This window comes from Pleurodeles waltl, chromosome 12 (genome assembly GCF_031143425.1).
Source record: "Pleurodeles waltl isolate 20211129_DDA chromosome 12, aPleWal1.hap1.20221129, whole genome shotgun sequence".
NCBI classification, from domain to species: domain Eukaryota; kingdom Metazoa; phylum Chordata; class Amphibia; order Caudata; family Salamandridae; genus Pleurodeles; species Pleurodeles waltl.
Window position 1 is genome coordinate 678,378,279 of NC_090451.1, and position 26,080 is coordinate 678,404,358.

Consider the following 26,080-nt stretch of genomic DNA (forward strand, 5'->3'; position numbering starts at 1 on the left):
TTGAACCAGCAGGGTGCAGGAGGCCATGAGGCCCAGCAGCCTCAGAGTTATTCTCAACAAAATCCAGGACAGAGGCTGAAAAATCAGTATCATAGCCTGAATATCCTGGACCTGCTTTTTGGGAAGATATGCCCGAAACTGCACTGTATCCAGAACAGCTCAGCTGAAAGGGAGCGTCTGAGACGGAGTCAGGTGTGACTTCGGCATATTGATAGTGAACCCCAGCGAATGCAAAAGGTTTGCCGTGGTCTGGAGATGGGAAACGACTGTCTGGGGCGAGTTCACCTTCAGCAGCCAATCGTCGAGGTAGGGGAAGACAGGGACCCTAACCTGCGCAGATGAGCTGCCACCACTACCATCCCTTTCGTGAACACCCGAAGGGCACTGGTAAGGCCAAAGGGGAGCACGATAAACTGAAAGTGCTTGTGACATATCATGAACCGTAGGTAACGTCTGTGGACCGGAGAGGGAATGTGGAAGTATGTGTCTTGCAAGTCCAAAGGTATCATCCAGTCTTCGGGGTCCAGGGCAGATAGGACCTGAGCCAATATCAACATTTTGAAAATCTCCTTTTTTAGGAAGAGATTGAGGAACCGAAGATCTAATATAGGCCGAAGACCTTTGTCCTTTTTCTGAACCAGAAAGTAGCGGGAATAGCAACCACAACCTACTTCTGGCAAGGGAACCCTCTCTATAGCTCTTTTGGCCAAAAGGGCTTGGACTTCCTCACGGAGAAGCGCCATATGATCCTCCGATATCTGATTGTATGAAGGTGGCATGGCTGGAGGAGATGTCTCGAAGGGGAGGGAGTAGCCCCTTCGGACAATTTGGAGGACCCACCTGTCCGAGGTAATGGATTGCCATTGGGGCAGGTGATGGTGTATTCTGCCACCCACTGGCTCCTGATGTACCCGCGGACTAGGAAGGCTTGGAGGCTGAAGAGGGGGCAGGGGTGGACTGGGTGACCCGCTGGCTCCCTGATCCCCAGGGGCGTGGGATTCCCGCGTCCGCGCAGGGGCTGTACAGCATGCGTGGGTCGGTGGCCAGGGGGGAAAGGACGCGGTTGGGTGCCCCTTCCGTAGCCACAAATGGGGCAAAAGGCAGACTGCTGGGGTCTGGGTGAGGGCACGAGGCAAGGCAACCGGGCTGTAGCTCGGGAATCCTTAAAGCGCTCGAGCGCCGAGTCCGCCTTGTCTCCGAAGAGACGTGTGCATCAAAGGGCATGTCCATCAAGGATGGCTGGATAGCCCCTGAAAAGCCAGATGTTCTCAGCCAGACGTGGCTTCTCAATGCCACCGTCGATGCAACCGATCTTACCGGAGAGGTGGTCATATCCAGTCCACAATGGATCCTGAACTGAGCTGCATCCCTCCCATCTATTACGGCTTGGGAAAAGGGCAGTCCGGGCCTCCTCCGGAATTGCAGGCAGCACTTGCGCGACCGTATCCCAGAGAGTATGGGAATAGCGGCCCAAAAGGAATGCGGTGTTCACGGACTACAGCGCTAGACTGGTGGAAGAAAACAACTTCTTCCTCAAATGATCCAGTCTTTTTGATTCCCTATCCGAGGGTGCGGCAGGGAATGCGCCGGATCAAGAAGAAGCCTGGATGACAAGGCTTTCAGGCGTGGGGTGTTGGGTGAGGAATTTCGGGTCTGATGGCGCAGGCCGAGGGCGTCGGGCAATTGTCCTATTCACATAAGCCCCTGTGCTAGGTCGGGACCAAGTACCCAAATGGACGTCTGTCAGTGCTTCATTAAAGAGAAGAAGGGGCTCGGAAGAGGAAGAGCCCGGCTGAAGCAGGTCTGTTAGGATGTTAGGCCTAACCTCCACAGAAGGCAGCTTTAGGTCCAGGGCCTCAGCTGCCCTTCTCACCACCATAGAATAAGAAGCACCCTGCTCCGTAGCCACGCTAGGTGGAGAGAGCATACCAATGTCAGGGGAGGTGTCTAGACCACTGGCATCATCCAAATCCTGCACCCAGTCCATTTGGGGGTCAAGGTGGTATTCTAAAGGGTCCAGCGTCCCCTCCATACTCTCCCCGTATCCATACCCACAAGAATAAAGGTCTGGATCAACCCTGGGCCCAGGAGAGCCCATATAGAACGGAATTGTCATCGATCAATGTCGTTCCAGCTTCGGGTCGTCTGGTATGAGGATGGGTTCGATGTCGATTGCGCGTCTAACCGACATTGGGAGTGTCGACGTCTGACCCAACGCCAGGGAAGGTCGCCGTGGCATGACCAGCATTGGGACGGATCCACGATTGGATCCGGAGGGGCCCTCCGGAGCCGTGGCCGAAGCCGACAGCTTTGAAACCAAGGGAACCCCAACTGACTCACCTGTGCCCCAAGGCGCCAAAGGTGGGTCAGACCACCCAAAAATGAGGCGCATGGCCTCATAAAATTCTTTAAGTTGGGCAGGGGTGGCTCCGGCTCCCGGGAAGTCGGAAAAGCGCAGAGCCGACCCAGAGGAAGGCTCTGTTGACGGAGGCTGTAGGAAGTTGGCTCTGTATATACTATTTCAAAGTAAGAAATAGTGTGCACAGAGTCCAAGGGTTCCCCTTAGAAGTAAGATAGTGGCAAAAAGAGATAATTCTAATGCTTTTTTTTGTGGTAGTGTGGTCGAGCAGTAGGCTTATCAGAGGGTAGCGTTAAGCATTTGTTGTATACACACAGGCAATAAATGAGGAACACACACTCAAAGACTGATTCCAGGCCAATAGGTTTTTATATAGAAAAATATATTTTCTTAGTTTATTTTAAGAACCACAGGATCAAGATTTACAAGTAATACTTCAAATGAAAGGTATTTTACTCAGGTATTCTAGGAACTTTGAATAATCACTGGCAATGGCAGTGTGCATGTGCTAGGTGAGGGGTCCTTAAAGGTGGCACAACACATGCTGCAGCCCTTAGAGACCTTCCCTGGTCACAGGGCCCTTGGTACCACTGGTACCTTTTACAAGGGGCTTATCTGTGTGCCAGGGGTGTGCAAATTGTGGAAACAATGGTACATTTTAGGTAAAAGAACACTGGTGCTGGGGCCTGGTTAGCAGGGTCCCAGCACACTTCTCAGTCAAGTCAGCATCAGTATCAGGCAAAAAGTGGGGGGTAAATGCAACAGGGAGCCATTTCCTTACAGAGGCCTAGAGCGTTGACGCTCTTCCCGCATTGTATCATCCGATAGACGGGATGAAGTCGAAAAACGCTTGTCCTTTTTCGACTTCTTCTTTTTGTGACCCGAATGTCCCGATGACTTGGAGGACGAGGAGTGGTGGTGACTCTGCGGCTGGTCTCGAGACTTTCCTCTCGAATGGGACCGTGATCGCTGCGGAGTCGAGTGTCGGGCCGCCATGAGCTTTAGGGATCGCTGCCTCAAAGCTTACAGGTTCATGGCCCGACACTCGGAGCACAACTTCGGGTCGCGATCGCACTCTAGGCACCAAAGACACATGAGGTGCTGATCTGTCACCGACATAGTTCGGTGACAGGAGTCGCAGGGCTTGAATTCGGTCTTGCGGGACATCCCTCGACGCATCCATGAACTCGTCAGAAACTTCGACAAAAGTGTCGACGTAGTCAAAAAATGACTGAGGTAGCTCTTTCCAGATCTTCGCGTACGCTGGTGCGGAAAGAAAAGAACTGATGTCAGAGCGCCGGAGTGGCGCCTATATACGACCGCGATATGATGACGGCAAACACGACTCCAACGACGCCCGCGGAGTCGTACACCACCTGACGGCGAGCAGAGTTACTGCTCGAAGAAAAATCTCCGGATCCAATCTGACCCCTGGAGAAATTCAAAGGTAAGGAATCTGTGGAGGAAAATGCCTCTCATGGCATGGTTACCCCCTAAATTTTTGCCTTTTATTGATGCTAGTTATGATTGAAAGTTTGCTGGGACACTGCTAACCAGGCCCCAGCACCAGTGTTCTTTCCCTAAACTGTACCTTTGTCTCCACAATTGGCACAGCCCTGGCACACAGATAAGTTCCTTGTAAATGGTACCCCTGGTACCAAGGGACCTGTCGCCAGGGATGGTCTCTAAGGGCCACAGCATGTATTATGCCACCCTGGGGACCCCCCCCATTCAGCACAGGCACACTGCCTCACAGCTTGTGTGTGCTGGTGGAGATAAAAAGACTATGGCCCTCAATATGAACACAGCGGTCGAAACCGCTGTGTTCATACTGGCAGTCTTTCCATTGACCGCCACCCCCGGAACCCCACCGGCCGTATAAAGGACATTCCTCTGGGCCGGTGGGCGGAAACATTGTTTCCACCCGCCGGCCCAGAGGAATGCCTGGCCGGGACACTGACGGCGGCTCCATGCAGCTGCACCCATCGCGCAGATCACTGCCTGTAAATCGGGCAGTGACCTGCGTGATGGGGCACTGCACAGGGGCCCCTGCACTGCCCATGCCAAGTGCATGGGTAGTGCAGTGGCCCCCAGGGGTGCCCCGGTGGACCCCTTCCGCCAGCCTTTTCCTGGTGGGGAAACCTGCCAGGGAAAGGCTGGAGGCTAAGGAATCATTATCCAAGGGGCAGCACCGCTGCCCTGTCGGATAACGATGATGTCGACCGCCAGGCTGCCTGACGGAGGCAGCCTGCGGCCCTCTATGGCTTCATTATGTGGCTGGGTGGGCCGCCATGCCGGCTGGCGGAATTACCCGCCACCGCCGGAATGGCGGCCAACGGTACCATGTTTATAATGACCGCCTGAGTCGAAATGGCACTCCCCTCAGAGTGCCATGCCCACAACCCACTGCCTGTGGCATAGGTAAGTCACCCCTCTAGCAGGCCTTAAGGCCGTAAGGCAGGGAGCACTATACCACAGGTGAGGGCATAGTTGCATGAGCACTGTGCCCCTACAGTGTCTAAGCCAAATCTTAGACATTGAAAGTGCAGGGTAGCCATAAAGAGTATATGGTCTGGGAGTCTGTCAAACACAAACTCCACAGTTCCATAATGGCTACACTGAATACTGGGAAGTTTGATATCAAACTTCTCAGCACAATAAATCCACACTGATGTCAGTGTGGGAATTATTAAAAAATGCACACAGAGGGCATCTTAGAGATGCCCCCTGTATACCAGTCCAACTACTAGTGTTAGGCTGACCAGTTTCTGCCAGTCTGCCATATCCAGATGGGTTTCTGGCCACATGGGGTGAGTGCCTTTGTCACTCTGTGGCCAGGAACAAAGCCTGTACTGGGTGGAGGTGCTTCTAACCTCCCCCTGCAGGAACTGTAACACCTGGCGGTGAGCCTCAAAGGCCTGGTGTTATAGCACCCCAGGGCACTCCAGCTAGTGGAGATGCCCGCCCCTCTGGACACAGCCCCCACTTTTGGCCGCAAGTCCTGAGGGGATAATGAGAAAAACAAGGAGGAGTCACCCACCAGTCAGGGCAGCCCATAAGGTGTCCTGAGCTGAGGTGACAACTGCCTTAGGAAATCCTCCATCTTGTTTTGGAGGATTCCCCCCAATAGGATTAGGGATGTGCCCCCCTCCCCACAGAGAGGAGGCACAAAGAGGGTGTAGCCACCATCCAGGACAGTAGCCATTGGCTACTGCCCCCAGACCTAAACACCCCCCTAAATTGAGTATTTAGGGGCGACCCTGAATCCAGGAATTCAGATTCCTGACAACCTACAAAGAAGAAGGACTGCTGACCTGAAAGCCCCGCAGAGACGACGGAGACGACAACTGACTTGGCCCCAGCCCTACCGGCCTGCCTCCAGACTCAAAGAAACTGCACAACAGCACATCCAGCAGGACCAGCGACCTCTGAGGACTCAGAGGCCTGACCTGCACCCAAAGGACCAAGAAACTTCAGTGGACAGCGGCTCCGTCCAAGAAACAAAGAAACAACCATCTTTAAAGGGACTCCAGCCTCACATCGGAAACGCGAGTCCCCAACACTCTGCACCCGACACCCCGGTTCGTGTCTAGAAGAACCAACACCGCAGAGAGGACCCCCAGGTGACTCCAATGATGTGGACACCCTGAGACGGCCTCCCTGCATCCCCACAGCGACGCCTGCTGAGAGGATCCAGAGGCTCCCCCTGACCGTGACTGCCCAGTAACAAAGAACCCAATGTTTGGGAGAAGCACTGCACCTGCAGCTCCCCAGGCCCTGGAGAAACCAACTACCGGTACAGGAGTGACCGGCAGGCAGCCCACCCCCTCCCCGTCCCGCCTTCATCGCCAGAGTGACCCCCGGGTCTCTCCATTGATTCCTATCTGAATCCCAACACCTACTTCACAACCTGCACCCGGCCGCCCCTGTGCCGCTGAGGGTGTATTTTGTGTGCCTGTTTGTGACCCCCCAGTGCTCTACAAGAACCCCCTGGTCTGCTCCCCGAGGAGGCAGGTACTTACCTGCTAGCAGACTGGAACCGGAGCACCCCTGGTCTCCATAGGCGCCTATGCTATTTGAGCCCTACTTTGACCTCTGCATCTGACCGGCCCTGTGTTGCTGTGCTGGGTGTTTTGGGTTGCCTTGAACCCCCAACGGTGGGCTGCCTATGCCCAGGAGACTGAACTTGTAAGTGCTTTACTTACCTGAGAAACTAACCAATACTTACCTCCCCAGGAACTGTTGATTTTTGCAGTGTCCACTTTTAAAATAGCTATTTGCCATTTTTGCCAAAACTGTGTACATTACTGTTTTAATTCAAAGACCCATATTTACCTATGCCAAGTACTTTACAATGTATGTACTTACTTCAATTCTGAATCTTGTAGTTCTAAAATAAATCAAGAAAATAATATTTTTCTATATAAAAACCTATTGGCCTGGAGTTAAGTCTTTAAGTGTGTGTTCTCATTTATTGCCTGTGTCTGTACAACAAATGCTTAACACTACTCTCTGATAAGCCTATTGCTCGACCACACTACCACAAAATACAGCATTAGTATTATCTAATTTTGCCACTATCAACCCCTAAGGGGAACCCTTGGACTTTGTGCACACTATCTCTCACTATGAAATAGTATATACAGAGCCAACTTCCTACGATTTGCAACTAGAAGTCTCTATCAGATATACTAGTTTACACTTGTTACCTTGAACTACCTGTGTAAGTCACAGAGTGGCAGAGCTAGAAGATGGAAACTGTTTTCCTAAAAATATTTAAGGACACAACACTAACATCTGTTGGGGCCTGATTATGAGTTTTGCAGTCTTAAAAGCCGAGGCCAGTACCGCAGCACCCCAGGACCACTGGAATGTGCACTGTTTGCAACACAGACAGTGCTCATTCCGATGGTGCTGGTGGCATGGGCAGTACAGGGACTTCACTGTGGCCCCCTGCACTGGCTTTCCACCAGCCTTTCCATGGCGGGGTGTCTACCCTGGAAAGGTTGGTGGAAAGTGGGGTTGTAATCAGGCAGGTGAAGCTGAGTTCAGAGCCACCCTGGCTGGTTACAATTCCGGCTGCCGTTGACCTGTTGGGAACTACGTTCCCGGTGGAGATGGAAGTCCCCTGGTGGGTCCACCTACCAGGTTTGTAATGTGATGGTCAGACTGCGTGGAGTGCAGTGGTCCAACCGTCACCGTGAGTGTGACGGTCACTCTTGATCACTAAATTGATTTAATCATTTCCACAGCTCCTCCACTACCTTAAGAAGGTGCACTTGGAAAAAGAAGACAAAGAGACATTCTTTGATGAACAAGGGAACCCTCCAGCAAGGTATGACATTGTTAACTGGCAGCGCATTCCAGAAGGCACCATCAGGCAAGTGAAGGTGGGAACCTATGATTCCAGTGCCCCACCAGGGAAGAATCTGATCATCAATGTCAGCACTGTCCAATGGGCTGCAGGAAACACACAGGTAGGGAAAATACTTTGAAGGACTTTGAGACATCTGTGTAATTCTCTTTTCTGTTCACTGCACTGTGTCACTTAGAATATGAAATATTAAATTGAGTGAAGTGGAACTGATGAAGCACCTGTTAAACTATTTAATTTATTTTAACGTATTTAACAGTTAAAAATAGTGCTCTTACACCACATGCGGTTTTAGGGTGTTTTTCAGAGAAGTCATTTAGAACAATCACAATAAACATGATAAACATTGAACTAGTTCAGTGAAGACATAATCTGTGAAAACTGAAAAGCAAGACATTAGTCAAGAAGAGACCGAATAGTGATTTTTTAAAGTATGTCCTAGAGGCGAGAGAGGAGGGTTAAACAGGTTCTGAAGTCAAGAGACAACACAGTTCGCAGACTATCTGCAGGACCAGCAGAAGAGTGTTCTGGACAAAAAAGAAATGTTTTAATATTGTTGCTACGGGCTGTAGAGATTTTTGCCTTCTAAGACTTTTATAGTCACCCAACATGGTAACTAGGTAGGATATGTATTGGAAATAGTTTTGGAGCATGGCTTTGTACAGGAGACAACATATTTTGGATCTGACATTATTGATAACTGTTAGGGAACTGTGCATATTTTTTTAACCTCTCATCATGTCTCAGTCTGGAGATGCCCTAGCTGAAGCTGCTTTTGACTTGGAGAAATTGGAGAGCTACAAAGTGGCTCAGTTGAAGCAGTTTTGTAGTAATGTTGGCTGTCCCATTAAGAGCTCATCCAAGAAGGATGAGCTGCAAAAGGCGCTGAGGGCCTGGGTGACAGCCAAAGCAGCTGAGGGGCACACAGATGAGGAGCCAGAGGGGGAAGAGGAGTTGCAAGTCACTCACACTGATGTAGTGGGTGGGCCTGCTATGTCTCAGGGGAGAATCTCCAGGGCAGGTAGCAGTGTGTCCTCCAAGAGTCTGACACCTGGAGAGTTACAGGACAGACAGGCAGAGAGGGAGTACCAGTTGGAGCTGAAAAAGCTCAGTCTAGAGGTGGAACAGAGAAAGCTGGCCCTTGAGGAAAGGAAGATAAACATGGCTCATGAGCTCAGTTTAAAAGAGATTGATCAGAGGAGTCAGTCCAGTAGGGATGGTGGCAGCAATTCTACAGTGCAGCCTGAGAGAAGGGTACACATCCCAAAAGACCTTGTGAGGGATTATAAGAGGGAGGATGATATCTACTTGTGGTTCAAGGGTTATGAGTCAGCTCTCCACATGAACCTGGTCCCTGAAGCTCATTGGGGGGCAGCCCTGTGGAAGCATTTTGAGGCAGAGGGGAGGGACACACTGACGGCCTTAGGGGATGCTCAGTCTCACCTACCCTGCCATGAAGGAGGCCTTACTTACCAGGTATGGTCTCACCCCTGAGCAGTACAAGGAGAAGTTTAGATCCTACAAGAGAAAGGAATCCCAAACATGGTTGGAATGTGTTGATTCTTGTTGCAGGTCACTGGATGGTTGGGTGAAGGGCAGTAAGGTAAACACGTATGAGGGGCTTTACAATTTAATTGCTTGGGAGCACTTGTACAGTTTATGTTTTCCAGAGCTGCGCCAGCACCTCATTGACAGCAAGCTGACTGACCCCAGGAAGCTTGCACAGGAAGCGGACCGCTGGGAGAGCACCAGGGTCCAAAAGAGGTATGGGGGAGACCACGCCAAGGGTGGGCAGGGTCCCTCTCAGAAGAAAGGGGGGGGTAAGGGCAAACAGGATGAGTTCTCTAAAGGGCCCCAAACTGATTCCCAGGGTAAGGATTCCCAACCCCCCAGTGAAAAGAAGCCATGGTTCTCCAAAGGGAAGCCAATGGCAGGTGGTCCCCTACGTAAGTGCTATTCATGTGACCAGGTGGGTCATGTGAGGGGGGACCCCAAATGCCCCAAAAGTACACCGGCACCCACTGGTGCACCGTCCCAGGGTTTGGCCAGTGTAGCGCTTGGGGAGGAGTTGGTTTCAGGTGGGTGGGAACCAGCAGAAATGACCCTTGTCTCACTAGGGGACAGTGAGATGGTCCAGAGAAACCTAGTGCCTGATAACACTAAGAAGTACAGGCAATGGGTGACCATCAATGGACAGAGGGTGGAGGCTCTGAGAGACACAGGAGCCAGTGTGACTACAGTGAGGAGTCACCTGGTGTCTGAAGAGCAGATTGATCCCCGGGTACTTCACCAAGTAGTTGCAGTAGATAACTCGGAGCGCCTCTGCAGAGTGGCGCAGGTTCCCTTTGAATGGGGGGGGGTCTCAGGTTCCTGGAAAGTAGCTGTGAGTCCAACCATGCCTGTTGATTGTTTGCTAGGCAACGACCTGGAAGATTCCCCTTGGAAGGAGGTGGAACACAGGTCTCACTTGGAGATGTTGGGTCTGCCTGGGTGGGTATGCGTATCCACCCGGTCTATGGCAGCCAATCAGGGTAGTCAAGAGCCCCTGGAGCCTGAAACAGTGGCCCAGGGGACCGCCAAGAAGAGGAAAGGCAGGGGGCGCGGGAGACCCGCCCCAAAAGTTCCCACGGTCCGGGAGGAGGCAGAGCCTGAGGGTGATGCACCGGAGCCTACAGGGGAACAGGTGGCTGAACTGGGGGAGGTCCCTGAGCTGTCGCAGTGGCAGCAGGAAGGGGGACCCACCAGGGAAGTATTCTGCACAGCGCAGAAGGAGTGCCCTACTCTTGAGGGACTGCGGCAGCAGGCTGCAGCCCAGGCGGCTGGCGGGGCGCCAGGTACTCACCTGATTTATTGGGAGGATGGCCTCCTGTATAGTGAGCCTAAGGTTCCTGAGCCGGGGTCAGCTCGTATGCTGGTGGTACCCCAGGGCTTCAGGGCCTTCCTACTGGGTTTGGCTCATGATGTGCCTTTGGCAGGACATCTAGGGCAGGACAAGACCTATAAGAGGCTTGTCTCCCACTTTTACTGGCCCTTGATGAACAAGCAGTCAGCTGCTTATTGTAGATCTTGTCAGACTTGTCAGGCAAGTGGCAAGAGTGGGGGGAAATGCAAAGCTCCCCTCCAACCTTTACCGGTAGTCAGTACTCCCTTTGAAAGGGTAGGAATTGACATTGTGGGGCCTCTGGATCCCAAGACAGCCATGGGCAACAGGTTCATCCTGGTCTTGGTGGACCATGCCACACGGTACCCAGAAGCTATTCCTCTAAGGACGGTCACCGCCCCCGTGGTGGGACGTGCCTTGATGGGGGTTTTTACCCGCATGGGGTTCCCCAAGGAGGTAGTATCTGATAGGGGTACAAACTTCATATCCACTTATATGAAGTCTCTGTGGAAGGTGTGTGGGGTAACCTACAAGTTCACCACCCCTTACCACCCCCAAAGTAATGGTCTGGTTGAGAGATTCAACCGCACCTTGAAAGGCATGATTCAGGGCCTGTCAGAGCCCTTGAGGCGTAAGTGGGACGTCCTCTTGCCATGCCTTCTGTTCGCTTACAGGGAGGTGCCTCAAAAGGGACTTGGCTTTAGCCCCTTTGAGCTCATCTATGGCCACCCTGTGAGGGGACCGCTCAGTCTGGTGAAGGAGGCTTTGGAGAAAGCTCCTAGTAAACCACCCCAGGATGTATTTAGCTACATGCTGGCACTAAGAAACCAGACTGCCCGCTTCAGGAGTCTCGCTCAGGAGAACCTGGAAGCAAGCCAGGAGGATATGAAACGGTGGTACGACCAGAATGCCACTCTGGTTGAGTTTCAGCCTGGACAAAAAGTGTGGGTCATGGCACCAGTGGAGCCTAGGGCTCTCCAAGATAAGTGGACTGGGCCTTTTGAGGTGGTGGAAAGAAAGAGCGAGGTCACCTATCTGGTAGACTTGCAATCCCCCAGGAACCCCTTGAGGGTCCTACATGTCAACCGCCTCAAACCACACTTTGAGCGAACTGAGCTATCCATGCTCCTAGCGACAGATGACGGGGTGGAGGAAGAGAGTGAGCCTCTTCCTGACCTCCTGTCTGCAGGAGAGAAAGATGGGTCTGTGGAGGGAGTGATCCTCTCCCCCTCCCTGACTGAGGAACAGCAGAGGGACTGTCGCCACGTGCTGGGACAGTTCGCCTCGCTGTTTTCCCTGATCCCAGGAGTCACACACCTGTGCACACATGATGTGGACACTGGGGACAGTACACCTGTTAAACATAAGGTTTACAGGGTGACTGACAGGGTGAGGGCTTGCATTAAGGAGGAAGTCTCCAAAATGTTAGCCCTCAGGGTTATTGAGCACTCCAGCAGTCCTTGGGCCAGCCCAGTGGTCTTGGTCCCAAAGGCTGCTGCTCCTGGTGCCACTCCAGAACTTAGGTTCTGTGTGGACTACCGGGGTCTCAATGCGGTCAGCAAGACTGACGCACACCCCATCCCCCGAGCTGATGAGCTCATTGATCGGTTAGGAGCTGCCAAGTACCTCAGTACGTTTGATTTAACATCTGGGTACTGGCAGATTGCCTTAACTGAAGGGGCAAAGGAGAGGTCAGCATTCTCTACCCCCGATGGGCACTTCCACTTCAATGTGATGCCCTTTGGGATGAAGAATGCCCCTGCCACCTTTCAGAGGTTGGTCAACCAGGTGTTGGCAGGACTGGATGAGTTCAGTGCCGCCTACCTGGATGACATTGCTGTGTTTAGTTCCACATGGGAGGAACACCTGCAACACCTCTGGAGAGTGTTAGAGGCCCTGCAGAAGGCAGGCCTCACTATTAAGGCGAGCAAGTGCCAAATAGGGCAGGGTTCTGTTGTGTACTTAGGACACCAGGTGGGGAGTGGCCAGGTGGCACCCCTACAGCCTAAGATTGACACGATTCTGGCTTGGGAGCCTCCCAAGACCCAGACTGAAGTGAGAGCCTTTTTAGGTCTCACAGGATACTATCGGAGGTTCGTTAAGGGATATGGTACCATTGTTACCCCCTTAACTGAGTTGACTTCTAAGAAGCAACCCAAGAAAGTGATCTGGACAGAGGCTTGCCAGAACGCTTTTGATGCCCTGAAGGCTGCCATGTGCACAGCACCTGTGCTGAAGGCACCTGACTACTCCACGGAGTTTGTTGTACAGACAGACGCCTCAGAGCATGGTATTGGAGCAGTACTCTCACAGCTGAATGAAGAGGGCCTAGATCAACCCGTAGCCTTCATTAGCAGGAGGTTACTACCCAGGGAACGTAGGTGGAGTGCCATAGAACGTGAAGCGTTTGCTGTGGTCTGGGCACTGAAGAAGCTAAGACCCTACTTGTTTGGGACTCACTTCCGAGTTCAGACCGACCACAGACCCCTCAGATGGTTAATGCAGATGAGGGGTGAGAACCCAAAACTGTTGAGGTGGTCCATTTCCCTACAGGGGATGGACTTTACGGTGGAACATCGACCCGGTACAGAGCACGCCAATGCTGATGGTCTGTCCAGGTTCTTCCGCCTTAGTGATGAGAACTCCCATGAGGTTGGGTAGTTGCTCCCCACTTTTAGCTGGGGGGGACACGTGTTAGACTTTTCATCCTTGGCGTGGTCTCCCTTAACTTTTTGCCTCTGTTCCCCAGGTTGTTGATGTGTGCTGGACTCTGATTTTGCTGTTTTTGTTACTCTGGGCACTTTACCACTGCTAACCAGTGCTAAAGTGCAAGTGCTCCTGTTTAAATTGTATGTAAGTGGTTCATCCATGATTGGCATATTTGAATTACTAGTAAGTCCCTAGTAATGTGCACTAGAGGTGCCAGGGCCTGTAAATCAAATGCTACTAGTGGGCCTGCAGCACTGGTTGTGCCACCCACATAAGTAGCTCTGTAATCATGTCTCAGACCTGCCCCTGCAGTGTCTGTATGTGTATTTTTACACTGTAAATTCGACTTGGCAAGTGTACCCACTTGCCAGGCCTAAACCTTCCCTTTCCTTACATGTAAGGCACCCCTAAGGTAGGCCCTAGGTAGCCCCAAGGGCAGGGTGCAGTGTATGGATAAGGTAGGACATATAGTAATGTGGTTTATATGTCCTGACAGTGAAATACTGCCAATTTCGTTTTCACTGTTGCAAGGTCTGTCTCTCTCTCATAGGATAATATGGGGGCTACCTTTAAATATGATTAAAGTGTAGATTCCCCTAGAGAGTAGATGGACATGTGGAGTTTGGGATCCCTGAACTCACAATTTAAAAATACATCTTTTAGTAAAGTTGATTTTAAGATTGTGCGTTTGGAAATGCCACTTTTAGAAAGTGAGCATTTTCTTGCTTAAACCATTCTGTGACTCTGCCTGGTTTGTGGATTCCCTGTCTGGGTCAGTTTGACAGTTGGGTTGTTTTTCACCTCACACCAGACAGTGACACAAAGGGAGCTGGGGTGTGATCTGCATTTCCTGATTAGCCATCTCTGCTAGGAGGGAGGGGTGGAGTGGTCACTCTCATCTGAAAGGACTGTGCCTGCCTCTGACAATGCTGTCTCCAGCCCCCTGGTGTGTGTCTGAGGCCTTGCCTGGGCAAGGCAGGATTTCACAAGAAGGTGTGAGTCCCCTTTGAAGAAAGGTGACTTCAAAGACTAAAATGGGTATAAGAAGGGCACCCAAACTTACAAACTTCAGAAACACTTCTGGAACCAAGAGGAACCTCTGCCTGGAGAAGAGCTGATAGCTGAGGAAAACGTGCTGCCCTGCCTGTGACTGTGCTTTGTGGAGCTTTCCTGCAGTGCTGCTTCTGCCAGAGTAAGAGGGCAAAGACTGGACTTTGTGTGCCTTCCATCTTGAAGAAGAAATCTCCAAGGGCTTGATGTAGAGCTTGCCTCCTGTTGTTGAAGTCTCAGGGATAGCAAAGACTTCTTCCTGCCAGCACCTGGAGTCTCTGGAGAGACCCCTACTCTGCTCTGTGGTGCCCTTCCAGTTCCTGGGACCCTGAAAGGAGAGGCTGGCAGCCTAAGGACAAAAATACACGCACCGAGCGCCGTGCGGAGAAAGGATCGACGCAAATCCGATCGCGGCTGAGAAAACGACGCGACGCCGGTTCCGCAGCTGAGAAACGACGCCGCAGGAAACGCGACCGAAAAACCGACGCCCGGAGCAGGAGAAACGACGCGCAGCATCGCTGACGGAGGCTGAGAGATCGCACCCTGCGCCGCGGGACTTTCGGATCGTCGTGTGGCTGGCTTTTTCAACACGCACCGCCGTGCCGAGTTGTTTTCGACGCACACAGCCGTGCAGGGTTACTTTCGACGCACACCGCCCGTGCGGGGTTATTTTTGACGCAAACCAGGTACATTTTCACGCTAGCAGCGCTAGTGTGGTGTTACAACTACCTAAAGACTCTTTTTATTTTAAACCTTTAAAAAATCATAACTTGACTTGTGTATGTTGGATTTTTGTCGTTTTGGTCTTGTTTTGTCTAGATAAATATTTCCTATTTTTCTAAACTGGTGTTGTGTCATTTTGTAGTGTTTTCATTAAGTTACTGTGTGTGTTGGTACAAATACTTTACACCTAGCACTCTGAGGTTAAGCCTACTGCTCTGCCAAGCTACCAAGGGGGTAAGCAGGGGTTAGCTGAGGGTGATTCTCTTTTATCCTAACTAGAGTGAGGGTCCTTGCTTGAACAGGGGGTAACCAGACTGTCAACCAAAGACCCCATTTCTAACAATAACCAATGTACATTGTGGACGCCAACGTTGGAATACCATTTCTCATTTGAACAAAATGGAGTCATAATACAGACAAAACAAAATATATGGAACTTTGACAGTCTAGTCTCATTGGTGTGCATCCTTAGTATCAACAGCAGAATATCAATGTATCCAATATCAGTTGTATTATCTTGGGTGCCATAATATTGAAGTTTTGAATATCAATGATAAATGTATAGTTTTACTTTGTTTAAAAATAATATCAAAGAATGATATATCTATAACTTGATTTGTTGTTTATTACTATCAATTGTTTAATGTTCTTTTTGATGATAATGTTCAACTTATTTTAGTATACATGTTGTACAAGTTACTTATCTTCGGTAACGAAATATCTGGTAGAGACATATTCTAATTGCAGATTCCTTACCTTAGAATTTACCCCAGGCGTCAGACTGGATCTGAAGATTTTTCTTTGAGCAATACCCTTGCGCGTCGGTAGGTGGTGTCGGTTGACTCTGCGGGCCTCATTGGCATCGTAGTCGCTGTGATGACGTAGGGAGTAGTATATAGATGCCTCCTTCGCGCAGTAATGTCAGTTTCTTTTAACGACTTTCCACGTCAAAAGCGCAGAGCCGCTAAGAACAATGAGATTGGTGCGCTAGAGCTAAGGACCTGAAAGGGGAATCCCTGTCCCTAGAAATCAGTTCGCAAGTGCGAAGGATGGGTGGGCGATAAGGAATCTGCAACTAGAATATGTCTCTACCAGATATTTCGTTACCTAAGGTAAGTAACTTGTACATCTGATAGAGACTTCTAGCTGCAGATTCCTTACCTTAGAATCTCAAGCAATGCCATCCTTGGTGGTGGGCTGCGAACCAAGATCATACTAGGAAGTCCTGCAGGACCGAACAACCAAAGTAGCCGTCTCAACGGACCTGTCTGTCCAGGCAGTAATGTTTAGCAAACATGTGCAGGGACGCCCACGTAGCTGCCTGGCAGATTTCCAGGACAGGAACTCCACGTGCTAACGCAGTGGAAGCAGCAGTTGCTCTGGTGGAATGAGCACCCAAGCCCTAAGGGGGTTGCTTCTTGGCCAAAGTTTAGCACATTTTGATGCAAAGAAGCACCCATCGAGAGATGATACGCTTTTGCACTGCCTTCCCTTTTTTGCACTCACATACCTGACAAAGAGTTGATTGTCCACCCGGAAATCTTTAGTACAATTAGGAGCCAACTCTCTTTTTGGGTCCAGACGGTGGATTCTCTCTTCCTCATGGGAAGGATGTGGGGGTGCGTAGAAAGTAGGCAGCGTGATGGACTGGCCTACATGAAAAGGTGTAACCACCTTAGGAAGGAAGGAAGCCTTAGTGCACAACAGCACTTTGTCAGGGTGCACAGACAAGTATGGAGGTTTAGATGAAAGGGCTTGAAGCTCACTCACCCTGCGAACAGAGGTCATAGCAACAACAAAGACAGTTTTGAAGGTGAGGAGCCGCAGTGGACAATTACGCATCGGCTCAAAGGGAGTACACATTAAATAAGTAAGGACAAGATTAAGGTCCCACTGAGGCATGATAAATGGAGTAGGCGGAAATAAATGGGTGAGTCCTTTTAGGAATCTACTCACGATAGAAGATTTAAAAAGTGAGGGCTGGTCAGGTAACCTAAGGAGGGCCGAAATGGCAGATAAATACCCCTTAAAAGTGCCCAAAGCAGAGTCCTGCTGGGCCAAAGAAAGAATGAACCGAAGAACCTCGGACAGAGGGGCAGAAAGGGGATCAACAGATTTGTTGGTACACCATGCCACAAATTTATTCCAACGACAAACGTATACAGTTTTGGTTGAGGGACGCCTGGATGCCAAGATAACATCGCAGACTTCGGTGGAAGATCAAAAGTCATCAACTGTCGCCGCTCAATCTCCACGCATGAAGGTGGAGGTTGGACAGGTTTGGGTGAAGAACTGTCCCCTGTTGCTGCAACAGAAGATCCGCCCGAAGAGGCAGTCTGAGTGGAGGATCGATGGACATGCTCAATAGCTCTGGATACCAGACTCTCCATGCCCAATCCGGAGCCACCAAGATGACTTGGGCCCGGTTGTTCCGGATCTTCTTGAAAACTCTAGGCAGAAGTGGTATAGACGGAAAGGTGTAAAGGAGGACAGAGTTCCACTCGAGACGAAAAGCGTCTCCGAGCGAGTGCCGCCTTGGAAACTCCAACGTGCAAAACAGCTGACATTGCACGTTCTCTGAGGAGGCGAACAGATCTAACCAAGGCTTTCCCCACTGCAAAAAGAGACCTTGCATCACCTCAGGGTAATGTCCTGATGTTCCTACCATGTCCTGAGGCGTAGTGCCTCCTGACAGAGGGTCTAGGACCCTACTCTGCCCTGATTGTTGCAGTACCACATGGCGGTAGTATTGTCCGTGAACACCTGCACTACTTTCCCTTTGAGAGAGGGAAGAAATGCTTTTAATGCAAGCCTGATCGCCCGGAGCTCCAGAAGATTGATATGGATCCCAGACTCCGCTGGAGACCAGAGGCCTCTGATCTCCGCCTCACCCATGTGGGCGCCTCTACCCAGAAGTGACCATCTGTAACTATAGAGACATCTGGTTGGGGAAGGGAGAGGGATCTGCCGTGGACCCAATGCGGATTCGAAAGCCACCACTACAGGTCTTTCGTAGTCCTCTCTGAGATCTGGTCCATGTCAGAGAGATTCCCCTGATGCTGCGCCCACTGGAACTTCAGGTCCCACTGCAAAGCCTGCATATGCCATCTGGCATGTGTTACTAGCAGTATGCAGGAGGCCATGAGGCCCAGCAGCCTCAGAGTCAGTCTAACTGAAACCCAAGACTGAGGCTGAAAGATCGGAATCATAGCCTGAATGTCTTGGACTCGCTTTTTGGGAGGATAAGAGAGAAACTGCACTGTGTCCAGAACAGCTTGAATGAAAGGGAGCATCTGAGAGGGAGTCAGGTGTGACTTCGGCACGTTTATAGTGAATCCGAGCATGTGCAGGAGGTTCGCCGTAGTCTGAAGTTGGGAGACGACTTTCTGGGGCGAGTCCGCCTTCAACAGCCAGTCGTCGAGGTATGGGAAGACTGACACCCCTACCATGTGCAGATGAGCTGCAACCACCGCCATCACTTTCATGAACACCCGAGGGGCGCTGGTAAGGCCGAAGGGGAGCACAGTAAACTGAAAGTGCTTGTGACCTACCAGGAATCGTAGGTAATGTTTGTGGGCAGGCAGGATGAGGATGTGGAAATAAGCACCTGCAAGTCCAACGCTACCATGCAGTCTTCTGGGTCCAAGGCAGACAGAACCTGAGCTAGGGTGAGCATTCTGAATTTCTCCTTCTTGAAGAAGTAGTTCAGGTCCCAAAGGTCTAGGATAGGACATAAGCCCTTGTCCTTTTTCGGCACCAGAAGGAATAACAACCACGACCTTTTCTAGAGTGGGCCGATGGTGGCGTGCGATAATCCTATTCACAGGAGCCGCTGTGTTGGGTTTGGACCAAGTACCCAAAAGGACATCGGTGAGGACTTCATTGAATGGCAAAAGGGGTTCTGATGTAGAAGCCCCAGGCTGAAGCACCTCCGTCAGGAGATTAGGCCTGACCTCTACAGTAGGAGGCTCAAGGCCAAGGACCTAAGCTGCCCCACTGACCACCATACCATAAGATGCTCCCTCTGCCGTAGCCACGGTAGGAGTAGACAGCATGCCATCGTCAGAAGAAGTATCCAGACCACTGGCGACTGCATGCCAGCATCAGGAGAAGTATCCAGACTACTGGTTTCACTCAATTCCTGAGCCCAGTCACATTAAAAATAGACTTTCTGAATTAATTTATTGCGTTAATCAAAATTTATATGTCAAATATTATTACATTTTCCAAGAGTGGCCGCTTGCCCATAATATAGATCCTAGTCTTCCACTGTCCTAATTGAGGGTGACTATTCAGGACGCCAAAATGTCAACAAACTTTGGAATATTTGGTAGGGAAGCACCCTTGTAAACCTTCCACATTCTCAGGAGAAAAAAGCTAAAGGCATTAAAAAACATCTTGCTGGATGAAGATTTCGAAGGATTAAAAGAAGCCAAGAAACAGCATCCAACACTAGAATTGTACCGGAGCTAAGAGTCACGATCAGCAAGTAAAGGGAGCGACAAAACGAGCAAAGAAACACAGCTTTGTTGCAACACACCATCCAACCAGGCTGAAGACCTTATGTAGTAACAGTCCAGGAAAAGGAAATTACAACTAACACTACATGGCAAGAAACATTAATCAGTCATGATGGAAAAGAAAAGAGGGCGAAAATGAAATGCGAAGCTGCTTTTAAAGGCAGCTGACATTGTCAGGCAGGTGATTGCCATTTTGGTGTTGGAGAGCAGGGAGCAGCAGTCAGAAGACCATGAGCTCTGGAACAGGCCCCATGTCAGTGATCCTCACAGTCCACGGGTATGGGCTTCTTACAGTGTTTTCTGAGCCTCTTGTCCATCACTTTCCCTAATGTTCCTTATTTTGGGGTTGGAGTGGTATACCTGATAAGAGCCTAATGCTTTCTCCAATGTTGCTTAGTTTGGAGTGGGAATAGCAAATCTGACCTCTCCAGAGTCTAACTTTTTCTCCAATGTTGCTCGATTTTGGATTGGGTATAATATATTTGAATCCCCAAATCCCCAGAGTCCAACACTTCCAACAACAAGTGTTGCTTAGATTGAAATGAGAATAGTTAATCTGACTCCTCCAGAGTTCAGTATTTTCCCAAGTGTTGCTTAGTTTGACGTAGCAATACTAAATCTGATGCACCCCACAAATGTGTGTTATTTTTAAATATGTAAGTATATTAAAATTGTTATATATATTTATAGTTTTATCTCTATTGAATTTGTTTAAATAAAACATTGATATTGTGTAACTTTTTAAGATAAGTTGATAGAGGAAAAAAGTGTATATCAATTATTTTAATATAGAAGTTATATTATTTTTTATTAACCACAATATAAAGTACATGTTTTAAAGATTAGAAGATAAAATAATCTTATTTACTTTAAACATATTTTAAATGTATGCAACTATTTACAATGGAAAAAGAATTTGAATTAAATAAATGATATATTTAAGCATATATATATATTCTATATTTGTCACTATATTCTTTATTGCTTTATATGTCAATATCACTGTAATCTACGTGTTTGCATTCAATATTTTAACTTTATATATTCTTGTAGGGCAATATTGCTTTATATGTCAATATCACTGAAATCTACGTGTTTGCATTCAATATTTTTAACTTTATATATTTTTGTAGGGCAATATTTTGGATTCAATATTTTTGTTGTTTTAATTATAAGCAGAGAGTTGTCTATATTATGGCGGTCTATGTTTTGACTTGGATATTGTTACTGGTAAATATCTTTTGGTCATTTAATGTAAGCATTGTATTTAGATACTGTGACATGTCAGTTTCACTAGAACTTGAAGCCACCACACTTGACATTAAACTAGACTTCACCCTCAATCTCCTAGTCAATTGAAATGGTTTCTCTTTATCAAATGTGGCAAATCAATAAATTGTGAGCATTATCTCTAGGCAAAATGACAGAGCAGTTGATATCTGTAAGTGATAGGTCTTGAAAATAAAGCTCACATTCAAGACTAAGAGCAACAATGTTTCCCAGTTTGATTGGTGGTCCATTTAAACAATCAGTAGGGAGTCTATTTGGTTCAACTTGGCCTGACAAAAAGAATATAAGCTTTGGCAAAGCCAAATAATCTGTTTTAGAAGTTAAAGTGTTTTTACTTTGATTGGTAAGGTTGTCTCTCTATGTGGATATGTGGGATAGTTGGGAACTTCTTTCACCTGGCACTGTCTAGCGCTGCAATCCACTGAATGATTGTGCATTTAAGGTGTTGAAACAGGTGACATGGGTTAAGGGCATTCAATCTACAGATGGTATATATAGGCCCTAATGGAATCTATACCATTTTCTCTTAGTTTAGTTATTCATCCTCTAAAAATAAACAAATCAGATATTCTGCTCAAAGACATCCGAGAGTTGATCAGTCATTCTGCTCTAGGCACTGTAGCAGTCACTTGCCTTCTAGAGCTCTCACACTAAAAACAAATCCATTCACTTTCCCATGACAAGAACACGGGGTTTCCACTTGTATTTTTAGCTAATGCATTATTTTTGACAATGTGCAATTATGGTTGCCTTCAAGTCCCAATTGAGTCATTTGTGAGCTAAATCCATGGTTTGGGCTTACTGGCCAAACTTCTCAGATGTGGCCTTCCACTTCTGGAGCAAAAGATAGTAACAGTACCAATACAAGTGCAGGGTTTAGAGAGTCAGGGGTATTAACCTGACTGTTTCTAAGTTTTGTCCATTTTGGGGATTTTACTGGATCTTAAGCTCTGCTGACACCAATTTAGTGGTTATACAGATGAAAGAGAGATTGCTAATGCCTGATTCTGAATCAGTTGCTCTGAGTTAAGATGTATGACTGGCTCCTACTACCACCTGAAGCATAGTCTGCATTCTGCTTTGAGCAACAGGTCCTTGAGCTACCTTGAATTTCTGGTTTGGGAAACAGTATTCTTCAACCCACACATATAAGCTGGGTGTGTGTTGCACCTTCACATTCTGGGGTTGGGTTTTACTTTGATACTTGTATACGGGGGTGTTCCTATACTGCTGATTACAATATAGATGTCTAATTCCCATAAATTCCAATTCTTATTCTTGTACATTACTCTGTGACTGTAAAAACTTAAAAGCAGAACTTAATCTCCTACCAAGGGCTTTTGATTCTTAAATAGGTACTGTAAAAAGCCTTATTTCTTCCAGTGTTTTTGTCTGTGGCTTGTAAAATTAGTTTATGTGTGTTGTTCAGTAGATTACCTTTATCGTTCATGTCTCATAAGTCTCAGGATCACTTATGTAGCTCGAGAAGCCAAAGTAGACGTTCAAAGAAAATGCAGTCTCTTTCCTGAACATAAGGAAGCTTCAACTGAACCCTTTGGCACCTTTAGTGAAGCTCTTACAGCCACGAAAAAGGATGGCTACATGCTCATTCCACCTATTTGTCCTGTGTGTCAGAAGGGTATGAAGCATGTCTTGCCTTCTTTAATCCTTTAATAGCCAGCATGGTTTGGATTAGTAATTAAAAAAATTCTGTCTTGTTTTTTAATGGAGTTTTGGTGGCCAGGTGTAGATGACATCAATATTTTTTGTACAGGGTTAGGCCTGTCCATGCCTGTGGAATGGCCTTTTATAACGATAATATTTGTGATTATCTGTGAATTCTGAGATTATTGTGACAGGGAGTCTATGCAGACCAAATTCATGGTCCCATTCCATTTCATTTCAGCTGTTATCTTGAGAAAAAATGTTCTGGTCACAGGGAACACTGTTCTTTCAGAGCTTTTTTGCCAGAGCATTTCATTCATGTCAGGTAACAGTGGATTTTGTATTTCTCTGCATCAGCAGTGGAGAAGTGTGGCTCAATGGTTATAGCGGCAGACCCTGAAGCAGAGATCTGGCTCAAGACCAGGGTTCAAGTCCCGCTTCGGCAGGTCTTGTGCTCAATTCCCCTTGACCAGATAATTCTCGCCTCAGTGCCTAATCTAATTCATGGGTCCCACTCTGCAACTCTGGGCAATAGCTTGCTTAATCTCCACAATGGCCCCAACAGCGCTTGGATGCCTGGCTTCATCCTGGGGGTGCTCAGGAGTGGGTGACTCACAGGGAAAAAGCCAGGAGGGGTTCCATAGCGGTATGAGTACAGCGCCTTGAGACCCTAACGGGTGAGTAGTGTGCTATACAAGTGCTAATTTACATTTTTACATTCCATTCTCTGATGATGTTATTCTCTGCATCAGTGAGTATAACAATCAACAGGCTTCAACTTAATTATAGTCAAACATAAAGGTGCACAATTTTTAGCTAGTACAACAAATTTAGATTTTTGTTAACCATGTCTTGTGTAAATATACCATGACAAAGAAAATTTTTATGCTTCTAGCATTCCCTCAGTTAATTATATGGATGGCATGGATACATCAAATGTGGTCATTGTGCGTGTTATCAATTCTCACCAGGAATTGATGAATTGAGGGAGTAGTCATGGACATTTGAGGATGATGCCTATTTTTCATTTCCATAAAAAGCAGCAATTTGAGCCATACATTGTGGACACTTGTCTACTCCCCTGATGCTGGTGCTGTAAACCTCACAATGGATATTGTTAGAAATTGAATACTTCTTCCTTGTGGATACTTACTTTTTGTCATTAAAAATCAATAATCATTTAAAGTTTTGCAGATTCAGGAGCATTTAGAATGTTTTGATTCATTAACTTGTGTGTCACAAGAATCGGGAACACCACCAATTTATTAACGTCTTGACTCAGCAACTCACTAGTACTTGCAATATGAAAACTGTATATGAAAAACAATAAGCAAATTGTAATTTAAATCTACTGCATTGAACATTGAGGATCTGCATGGACATAGTTTGCCACCATGTTGAATCTTTAAAAACACAAACCACCCTGACACCCCTGGCCTCTTTTCTCAATGAAGTGTAATTAAGAGTGTCTTGTGAATTGCCTGTGCTCTTATTTATAAACACATATTTAAATAAATGAATACCATCACCAAAACACTACCTGAGACAGCTCCTGCTGTGTGACACAAATCATCTCTGATGACCAGAAAAGAATAACACTTGCAGACTATTTGAAATACTTATGTCTCCCTAATGTGTTATTTACCTCTGTGCTTTAAATGTGTCTTTTTTCTCTATAGTTTTGCTCCTTGGAATTGATGTGCTCAAAATATCAATCATATTTCACCTCTGTTTTCATTTATTGTTTGCTACCCTCAGGTCCCTATCTCTGTGTGCAACCCCAGCTGCCCTCCTGGTTTCAGGAAAGTTGCTATACCGACAAAGCCTACTTGCTGCTACCAGTGTGCTCCTTGTCTGAGGGGCGAGATTTCCAATCAAACAGGTAATTGGATCTGTGGCATGAGAGCTTAAGGTATGATTTTTCAGTGATCAACAAATAAAAACTTAAATATGTTTCATTCTTGTCATCTATCAGATTCCACTGAATGCTCCAAATGCCCTTGGGATCAATGGTCTAATGATAATCGGATCCGCTGTATTCCAAAAATCACTGAGTTTCTTTCCTACAATGAATCCTTGGGAGCCATCTTGGCTGCAGTCAGTCTTTTGTCTTCATCAGTTCCTGTTGCCATCCTTGGACTCTTTATTCATTACAGAAGTACACCTATTGTCAAAGCAAGTAATTGTTACCTTAGCTACCTTCTGCTCATGTCCCTCACCATGTGTTTCCTTAGCTCATTGGCTTTCATTGGTTACCCGACAACAGAGAAATGTCTTGTTCGCCAGGCAGGCTTTGGCATCACTTTTGCCCTTTGTATCTCCTGTATCTTAGCCAGAACCATCATGGTGGCCATCGCCTTCAATGCCACCAAACCTAACAGTGACTTAAGGAGGTGGGTTGGGCCTCAGTTGTCATATACAATCATATTTTTCTGTACTTTAATCCAAATTCTTCTCTGTGGTGTTTGGTTGGATCGTGCACCTCCCTTTTCAGTCTATAACACCCACGCTCATCCTGGTATCATCACAGTAGAATGTCACGAAGGATCCACCATTGCTTTCTGGTGCATGCTGGGATATCTTGGATTTCTTGCTATCCTAAGTTTTGTAATTGCCTTTCTGGCAAGGAACCTCCCCAACAGTTTCAACGAGGCTAAATTAATCACCTTCAGCATGCTCGCCTTCCTCAGTGTTTGGATCTCATTTATTCCAGCCTACTTCAGCACTAAGGGCAAATACATGGTGGCCATGGAGATTTTTGCCATTTTGTCTTCCAGTTTATCTCTAGTTTTCTGTATATTTTTTCCAAAGTGTTACATCATCCTTTTTAGACCAAACAGAAACACAAAAGCGTATCTAATGGGTCGGGCTCCAGGTCACATTTAGGTGTTTTAACCATGGCTACACTACTTTACGATATCCATTTTTATTTTTCATTAAAATAGGCAGGGCAGTGTTGTACCACACATGTAGTGCTTGAACTATTGTACAAATCCATGTGGCCCCATCTCTTTATTGGTATTATTTGCTAATAAATGAATAACACATTCACCGCATGTTAGTTCAACTTCAAATGGGACACACATGAGATAAGTGAATTAGGTACTCAGTTGAAGCATTGTATTTTGTGAATGCCACAACTCTTTTAAAAGCTATATATTTTACTTTTTTATTCTTTATTTTCCATATAAATGCATTGTAAAAAGCCTTTGGCAAAGTTAATGGTATTCATCACATGGGACCCCAAGTGGATTAGAACTCGCTTCTGAATAGTTCATTTTATTTAGTTTAGATAATCTGTATCCCCCACTACGCATTTACCCATACACAGCTGTTGAAATATACAGCTAACATGTTAGCTGCTATGGATGTTTCACTGGTTTATGTTGGTCTTTTGATGTCAGGACCTTAAGCACTATGGCCCTCATTCTGACCCTGGCGGTCCTAAACCGCCAGGGCCACGGGCAACGGAAGCACCGCCAACAGGCTGGCGGTGCTTCAGTGCCCAT

At 47.7% G+C, this 26,080-nt stretch overlaps 1 protein-coding gene across 1 annotated transcript; it reads left to right on the plus strand.

The window, feature by feature from the left end:
• The first annotated feature begins 1,732 nt into the window (after positions 1 to 1,732).
• LOC138267245 (vomeronasal type-2 receptor 26-like) lies at positions 1,733 to 25,457 on the plus strand. Its single transcript, XM_069216102.1, has 4 exons — positions 1,733 to 1,801; positions 7,612 to 7,836; positions 24,330 to 24,453; positions 24,547 to 25,457. The coding sequence occupies exons 1-4, from the start codon at positions 1,733 to 1,735 to the stop codon at positions 25,455 to 25,457; spliced, it is 1,329 nt and encodes a 442-aa protein (XP_069072203.1).
• The last annotated feature ends 623 nt before the right edge of the window (positions 25,458 to 26,080 follow it).